Source organism: Amblyraja radiata, chromosome 9, assembly GCF_010909765.2.
Source record: "Amblyraja radiata isolate CabotCenter1 chromosome 9, sAmbRad1.1.pri, whole genome shotgun sequence".
Lineage (NCBI taxonomy): Eukaryota > Metazoa > Chordata > Chondrichthyes > Rajiformes > Rajidae > Amblyraja > Amblyraja radiata.
Genome location: NC_045964.1, coordinates 24332268 through 24341460, shown reverse-complemented (window position 1 = coordinate 24341460; position 9193 = coordinate 24332268). Strand labels below are relative to the sequence as shown.

Sequence of the window (9193 nt, the reverse complement as noted above, 5' to 3'; positions counted from 1 at the left end):
CCTGCATCTCTCACATGCATAAATTAGATCCAATTGCACTTTTCAAAAAGAGGAGAAAATCCTTGTTGTCTAGAATAAATTATCCCGATATTGTTAACTGACCGTTAGCTTTTCAGAGCTTGTGAAAGTTTGTTGCAGTCAAATAGGCAGCATATTACCCACATTTAGAGCGGCACACTGGTGCAGCTTATAACATAGATAGAAACATAGAAAATAGGTGCAGGAGGCCATTCGGCCCTTCGAGCCAGCTCCGCCATTCATTGTGATTGTCCCCAATCAATAACCCGTGCCTGCCTTCTCCCTATATCCCTTGATTCCACTAGCCCCCTAGAGCTCTATCTAACTCTCTCTTAAAGCCATCCAGTGATTTGGCCTCCACTGCCCTCTGTGGCAGGGAATTCCACAAATCCACAACTCTCTGGGTGAAAAAGTTTTTTTTCACCCCAGTCTTAAATGGCCTCCCCTTTATTCTAAGACTGTGGCCCCTGGTTCTGGACTCGCCCAACATTGGGAACATTTTTCCTGCATCTAGCTTGTCCAGTCCCTTTCTAATTTTAAATGTTTCTATAAGATTCCCCCTCATCCTTCTAAACTCCAGTGAATACAAGCCTAGTCTTTTCAATCATATGAGAGTCCCGCCATCCCAGGGATCAATCTTGTGAACCTTACGATTTTCTTGCGATTTTCTTTACATTGAGTCTGGACAATTGTTGGTTGCTGGTCATCGGTCTTATGTACCAAGGATAAAACAAAACTGTCAATTGAAGACAGTTAAAAGGTAATATCAAGAATATTCAATCCGTGAGTCAGTGATTGACGCATTTTCTGATGGGGGGGGGGGGTAAGTAGGTTCGGAAATATTCCAGTTTTTGGACTCGCATTCAGATTGACGGACACATGCAGTTTTTTACACAGGGGAGAGAACGTGCCAGTGCATCAATGATATCATGTTAAATGGTAAATGATAGGTGGAGAGCACCATCTCCGCGGCTGGTCCCACCTTGCATGAGGCTCATTTTTTTTACCATCCCGCTCTTGTAATTGTAATAAAAAATTTTGCCAAGTATGTAAACATACAAGGAATTTGATTTGCCAACAGTCATACAAAAAGCAACAAGATACATAACCACATAAAAATTAAACATGGACTTAAACAGCCACCACATCAGCGTGTGAGAATCCCCAGGGCATAAGCGGAGACCCACAACCATCAGATCAAAGTCCGGGCCACACACACGCTCCTTCACCGTGATGTGACCAGAATTGTACCGAACGCTGCCACTCTCTCTGCAGTCCCTGTCTGCCCGAATAGTCAGAAATCCGTCCACACTCGCAGTAGACTCCAGAATGTCCTCATGGAGCCATGTCCCCGCAAACACCGAGATCACTGCACTCACGGCACTCCCTCCGAGTCCTCACCAGTGCAGGCAGCACGTCCATCTTGTTTTTTCGGCGACCTCACATTCACCACTGTGATGGAAGGCAAATAACATATCTTCTTTCCTCCTTTTCCCAGGCTGTCAGGGCATTTGAAACTTCCGCAATCGGGGCGATCGAAGCTCCCGTGATCGGGGCGGTCGAAACTGCTATGGTTGGAGCTCCCTTAGTCGATCCCTAACAAAGGGACCGCCAGCTCCACAATGTTAAAGCCATAGTGCAGACGGAGATACGATGAAACAGTCGCATCTCCATCGAGGAAAGATAAAAAAGGATTCCCCCCCACCCTCACATAATACAAAAACTAAAGATACACTAAAAACATACAAGTAACACAATAACAAAAGAAGAAAAAGACGAGACAGGCTGATGGTGCGGCAGCCATATACGCGCCAGCGCTGGACCAACACTGGACATCTGCGATGCTTTAATGTTGCAGTCAATCATTTACAATCATTTACACTGTTTCATTTCATAGATTCATGGAAGATTTTAGAATCAAGCACATGGACTTTCAAACGAATAGATCACCAATGTGCCACGATTATGACCACTTTTAAAATTCTGCCATTTTCATCACATTCTTATTTTAATCCACCCAGACTGTGCTACTATCTGTGGAAATCATGTAGAAACTACATGTTTAGTTTTGTGTCAACGCTGAAGAGTTTGCGCATATCTGCAAACATGAGCTAACCATGCAGAATGTCCAGTGCAATCTACTGACTACTCCACTTCAAGATATTGTGACAATGGATACTGCAGATGCATTTTTCTACCTGCGCCACATTTTTTGTACTCAGGCAAGGCATTTCAGATTATTTCAACGTTTAGCCTGAATTCTAACTCAGGACAGTCCTCCCAAACTGTCAGAGCCATAAATGCAATTGACAGATTGGAGTGTTAATAATATCAGATACCCATTCAGCATTATACAACTTATTATATGGTTTGACTGAAGATGGATAGAATGGTTCCATTGAAAGGGAGAAAGCCGAGACATGATTTAACAGAAATGTACAAAAGTCAGCAAGGGTCCAAATAAGCTGAAGAGAAATGTTCCCATTGACAGAAGGACACAGATTTAAAGTGTGTGACTAAAGAACCTGGGGAGACCCCTGGAGAACAATGGGACAAGTGACCTCCTTGCTTCCACCTCCTAACAATCAAATGAAATAAAACTGTAGACTTTGTTACAGGGTTATCGTTACTCTTTTTATCAAAAAGTTCCATACAACATGAAATATTAGAGCAAAGGCTGTCCTAAAGCCTCCTTTTCCTGTTTTTTGCTATAAATTGTTCTGCCACGTCTTGTTAATAAATGTATTTGTACTCTTGAATTATTACTTCCATAACTAAACGTTGCATAATGAAGGATTTTCCTGGAACATAATTAGGTATTATTGTACTTTATCTTTTAAGTGCGTTACTTAACAGTAGCAAATGCAAAATACTGTAATCCAAAAGCCTTGGAGGATTCATCAACTGTGGGACAAATATTCATAGTTCAACCATGTGCCATAATTCATATCACACAAGTTTTAAATACTTAAGCAACCCTTATAAATTTGCAGTGCTTCAATATGGTGGCCCACATGGTGGCCCACATCTAGGACCACACTTCTCTGGCTGCCTACTATCAGCAGGTCAACACCCTGATGCTGTGGATCAAAGAGAGCTCTCTGGAGCTTAACATCTCCAAGACCAAGGAGCTGTGTTGTGGGGGGAGGCGAACATCTTCCCCCCAACCTCTCTTTGAACCTCTGAGGCTGAATGGGCAGACAGTTGAGCAGGTAGAGGCCTTTAGATACCTGGGCACAGAGATTGACACCCGCCTGTCCTTCTCCCAGCACACAGACTCTGTGTACAAGAAGGCACAGCAACGCCTGTTCCTGCTGAGGAAACTCAGGAGCTTTGATGTCAGACAGGACATTTTAACAGCTGTCTATAAATCACTTATAGAATCTGTACTCACCTTTAACATCACATCCTGGTTCACCCTCACCTCTGTCAAAGACAAATCAAAGCTTTCCCGGATCATTAATCAAGCAAGCAAAATAACTGGCAAAACTCAAAATCAATTATCAGTACTCCACACCCAGGCAGTTAAAAGGAAAGCCAACCTCATTACACAGGATCCCACCCACCCCCTGCACAAGTCCTTCCAACTTCTGCCATCAGGCCGCCGATATAAAGTCCCCCATCGAAGAAAAACATCCACAAAAACTCATACATACCCATTGCCATAAACAGTTTAAATAAAAAATGAACAAGGGACAAATTAACCCTGACGCACTGTCACTTTACACTTATCCACAATTTTTATCTTGTCTATATTTACAGTTTTTAATCTTTATACTTGCTTTTAAGATCTATACACACTGTGTGTGCTCGCAGAAATCTGTGTTGTATGACTGCTTATCAGTACATTGTCCTGGTTGTATGTTGAGCCACGTCAAAGAAGATTTTCTGTTACGACAGACAATAAAGTTTTCTGAATCTGAATCTAATCATGTGACCCTGACAGAAAGTATGGAAATTTCATGTAAAAAGATAATCAGACAATGCACATGAATAATTTGTGCCGTAAACTAGTGTTGTGTGCCCAAATTAAAGTTACAAGAAATAAATTGAAGAGGGTCTCTTATGGCCAGACATGGAACTGAAGCAGTGAAATGCATTGTTGGGCCGGTTGGAGCCCAGTAAAATGCTAATCGTATATTTTCTCACATTAACCTTTCCAGCAGGCTTCATCTGAGAGAGCCTATAAGTGCTATGGGGTGAGAGTGTATGTGAAAGAGAGGGCATGTGATAGTGCATGCAAGACCAAGTGTGAGCGACAGAGAGAATTTGTGTGTGCGTGTATGGTAGCAGGTTTGTCGTCTTATTCCAAGGGTTATTGCTAACTCTGCTTTTGCACGACATGCTGAGCTGCAGAACCCTGACTTTAAAACCCATGAAGCCAAAGAAGGAAATAAATTGGTGATGTAACAGCCGTCAGAGATTGAGCTACCAACAAGAGCTACCATGCAGTGAGATGGGGGGTGGAAGGCAATGAACGGTATTAGCAAATCTTTACATACTTAAGTACTTAGCTCATCATGCAAGCAATCTTCACTCTTTCCCTGTCAATGGATGCAATCTGAGCTAGTCCCTGGCAAAGGGTGACTATTACTGATACAGGAAGCACTAGTTATTTATGCAATGATTGACATATAGAAGAATAAATAAGAAAGAAGATATTTTACAAAAAAAGTTAAGTGTAAACAATAAAAAACAAATGCTAGATATACTTATTTGGTTTCATTAAACAGCGTTCTGTCGCATGATGAAATAATTACACAATCATAAATAACTTCGTATGACACCACTTTTGGTGGAATGTGCAGTTGTGTGGCTGTTCCCACCATCAGGGAGCTTCAACTGCAGCAACTCTTTTAGGCAACAGCACCACAATGTTTGTGGCAAAAACTGAAAGAAAAACAAACTTATAGATGATTCCCCCTCTCACCTCTAGGCACCCAAGCCAGGCGACTCCTGTTTGCTGGTCACAGGAGTGTATCTGCAATCACGCAATACAATCGCTCCACTCCTTTAAACCTCTACTCCAACTGCAGATTTCTTTTATCCTGTATCTGTACACTGTGGATGGCTGGATTGTAGTCCTGTATAGGCTTCCCGCTGACTGATTTACACGCAACATCAACTTTTCACTGTACCTTGGGGCAGGTGACAATAAACCAAACCTCCATAACCATGGCAAAATAATTAACCATAATTGGCCATGATCAATTATTTAATGTCAAGCTCAAAGGGAAGAAGGGTCCCGACCCAAAACATCACCTATCCAAGTTCTCCAGTAATGCTGCCAGACTGCTGGGATACTCCAGCATTTTGTGCATTCTTTGGAAACCAGCAGCTGCCGTTTCTTTTTCCCACATCAAAGCTAAATTCCTTTCCTTCTACCGTCTTCACTGATTGAATTACAAACCACACATAAACATCCACGATTCGCTTGGTTTTGCAAAGCTCCCCAAACCTATAGAAATGTTTAACTTTAACCACACTCGTGGGTTTTTGTAATATTTATAATTCACAAAGAAAAGCTCCAGAACTCAATCTAACGTGTTATTCGTGGATGCTTTTATTATTCACGAGGAGGAACAGGCATTTTGAAGACGCTCTGGTATAATTTAGTTGCAAGAATGTGCCACTCCACATCTTGAATATCAAATAGCTATTCTTGACATGAAGAGGATCTTACGATCGGAGCTTATCTCGGGCACAAAACCAGATGTCAAGCAATTCCAGTTAAGTTATGTAAACAAGATTGTGATTATCCTGTGGTTTCTTCTGAGAGTACAACTGATCAGCATCGTATTTAAAGTACGTATCTTCGTACAGCCCGGTTCACACAGTAAGATGTCCCAACGCGCTTCACCCAGCACGGCCAGACTTGAAGACGTGGCGCAATACGAGGGTAATTAGTCGAAAACATGGTTCAAGAGTCCCTTGTGCAGTGAAACGTGCAGGTTGAATGAATAAATCCCACCGTTTAAGGGGAACTTATGTTCCTTTCTATGCCAAACAACCTGAAGTCTGCCAATGCCAAAAAAAGGCGTATGTGCAAGCTCTCAGGCAATTGCAAAAACTTTCCTAGAGAGGAGGCCCACTGGCATCATACTTTATTTTCTGTTTTCGTGTACGAATCTTCCTGGAACAAATATTCACATGGTGCCAAAAAAAAGTGACCTTGACATTTACTTCATAAACTCCAGTGTAGGTTTCAATGTCATCCGAGCAGCCAAGATGTTGATACTCAAAATCCCCAAATCTATCCTTTCAAAATCGCATGCCGTAAAATGAAAATAAATAACGTGTCGTCCATCTGCTCATCAGAAACACGGGCTGTGGATCAACATCAAACTCTCGATGTGCCAATTGACGATGGAACCTGTTACCAGAATTGAAGCAAGCTGTTCTCGGCTCAAAACTGCGATTTATACCGATTATAGTACCTCAAGTCCAAACATAAAACCCCACAGGGGAAATATTCAGAAAAAAAATCTCACCTCTGTATTTAGGGGCGGGGGCATTAAAATACGGTGAGACAACGATCAGATGAAGAGTGCTCGATGTTTCTTTTTAAATTAAAATGACTACAGTATACTGCCACACAACCAAATCAACAGAATTGATGAGTGTATATTACTGTACATTGAGTGTACATTGAACACACTTTTAACATGTATTACTGGTTATACCTATTATGTGAAACAATATTTAAAAATCGAATATGCAAACAATATTTGCGCCAATGTTTCAGACGCACAGTATCATTTTCTAGTGTACAAATTGTAGACATTTATACTGATATTCAGTACAATGTTAGTGTATATATTCTTTCTGATATGTAAGGGAAGCTAATTTGAAGCTTGGACGCCAAGGCTAGTAGCTAGTTTCAACAATTAAAGTTATAAAAACACTGAACCTTTTTTCACTCGTCGATGCTGATGACTTTCCAGAATATATTTTTAAAAGGTGCTATTCAAACTTTTAATAAACATTTCTTTTATTTTCGGCGAGTCTTGGGCAATCGAAAAGGTTTTTAATGACTCTCGGATTTCTTTTGAAGCAGGTATTTGATCAAGAAGGTTTGTCTATTTGATTCGGTAAAGATGCGCTACTTCAATGTATGATTCCACAATCCTATTTCCTGAAGGATCTGTAACACCTATTGCCTTGGCGAGCTTCTGTCGTCACTGGTGACACCACCTGCATGGAAAGTCTAAAATCACGGTATGCATTCATTTTATTACCTCCTTCCGCTGCCTACAAGGAACGATACGCAACGAAAAATAAAATATAACACAAAATCAGATTTCGATTCCATCTATTGGAAACCGCCAACATCGCTGAGGTCTGAGCACAATTCTCACCGAACACTTCTGCCCCTGTTTCAGCACCACGATTTAAGAACAGCAGGCCATCCATTTCAAGCTAACGCAATCGTTAAAACGCGGTTGAAATTGGAACGCAGAATATTTATGCAAAAAATAAAACCATGGGTTACTTGTGTTTTATGTTACAATTGTTACATTTATCCCCCCCAAACATCCACCCTGAAATTAACGCTGGAAATTGACAGCTTGCATCTTGAAATCTGACTGTTTAAAAACATGTCCCGTAATCCACCAACACAAGCGCGTTTCTCACGAGTGACAGTAAAAACAAATCACTGATGAAAGAGACACACGGGAACACACACACACACAATCTCTCTGCTTAAACCGTTTCGCCATGTGATAAATATCACCGGCTGGCAAACGTGAAGGAACGAATGGGTCGCGGGATCCCTGCAATCACCAAACGTTGCTTCACCATCCTCCTCCTCCTCCTCGCCGTGTTCACCTTTCCCGTTGGTAATAGCGCCCCGACTCCGGGCCTGAAGATATCTGCACCAACCTTGACAGCACTCAACCCTCACTAATATCTCCCAACACAAACAATCTTCCCCCATGCAATTTTCACGGCAGCCTCGCAGGGATTTCTGCAGTGCTAATTCGGCACCCTAGGTGCGTTTGCACTACAACTGCCAGCATGTAAACGGGCTCTACACACTCGCGGTTCCGACAGCTCGCCCGGCTCCCGAAACCCACCCGCACTGACCCCAGGCTTTGCTCTCACAACGCCAGCCCCTTGTGGAGCACGGACCCGGGTCACTAGGGATCTCAATGTGTCCGAGCTGACCCCCCCCCTCTATCCCTGCAAACTCCCCGGGCCGGTAGCGGCCGGGCACCGAGGCCCACAACCGGGAGGCCGGGAGCCGTGGGCCGAGCTGCTTCACCCGGGGAGCTGCGGCCTACTGCGTGTTCCCGGAGGCGGAGAGGGAGGGACGGGGGAGCCCGGAGTCCTGCAGCTGTCACCCAGGAGGGGAGGGGAGGGAAGGGAAGGGACGGGGGTCCGGGGTGGCCCCGCTGCCCTCGCTCGGGCTGCGGCGCTGCTCCAACCCGGCTCCCCCGGCGGCTGAGGGTGAGCGGGAGCCCGGCGGGCAGCTGGCGCTTACCTGTCAACACCCCGACCCGGACCTGGTGGTCGTGGTTAGTGAGCAGCAGCCCCTCCGTCGCCATGTTCGCCAGCGCGGGCTCCGCGAGACTGCGGGCAACGGCCGAGCACACGGGCCAGGCGGCGGCAGCCGAGCGCAGAGCACATCGAGCGAGCCTCAGCAGGCGGAGCCAGAGTCACGCTGCGCGCTGGCACACGCCCACTGCACATTGTACACTGGCACACGCCCACTGCACACTCGCATATGCCCATTGTACATTGGCACACACTCACTGCACTGGCACCCACTCACTGTGCTAGCACCCACTATGCCCCCACCCCCACTTACATTGTGTTGTCGCCCACTATGCCCCCACCCCCACTTACATTGTGTTGTCACCCACTATGCCCTGGCCCTCGCCCCCACTTACATTGTGCTAGCACCCACTATGCCCTGGCACACACCCATTGTGTGCTGGCACCCTCATCCACTGCATGCTGGCGCATGCCCATCGGGCTCCATTGTCACATAACCCACCCACCCATTGTATACTGGCAACTGATCCACTGCGCAGTGGCACATACTCTGTGTGCTGCCATCCACATACTCACTGCATGCTGGTTCTCACTCACTCAGTGAGCCCTGGCACCCACCCACTGTGTGTTGGCACTCACCCACTGTGCACTGGCACATGCTCAGCACTCACTGAGA

The 9193-nt window shown here is 44.7% G+C and overlaps 1 protein-coding gene across 12 annotated transcripts in view; it reads right to left on the bottom strand.

Moving 5' to 3' along the window:
* Positions 1 to 8673, bottom strand: part of gphn (gephyrin) — a 458009-nt gene extending 449336 nt beyond the window's left edge. For 5 of the 12 annotated variants that reach the window (XM_033026884.1, XM_033026887.1, XM_033026886.1 and 2 more), the window contains exon 1: positions 8504 to 8654. In XM_033026884.1, coding sequence (XP_032882775.1) covers positions 8504 to 8567 — 64 coding nt within the window. In that variant the 5' untranslated portion in view covers positions 8568 to 8654. Of the gene's footprint in view, positions 1 to 8503 lie in introns of all 12 variants that reach the window. The other 7 variants (XM_033026891.1, XM_033026889.1, XM_033026896.1 and 4 more) reach the window with 4 other exon arrangements.
* Between the last annotated feature and the right edge of the window lie 520 nt (positions 8674 to 9193).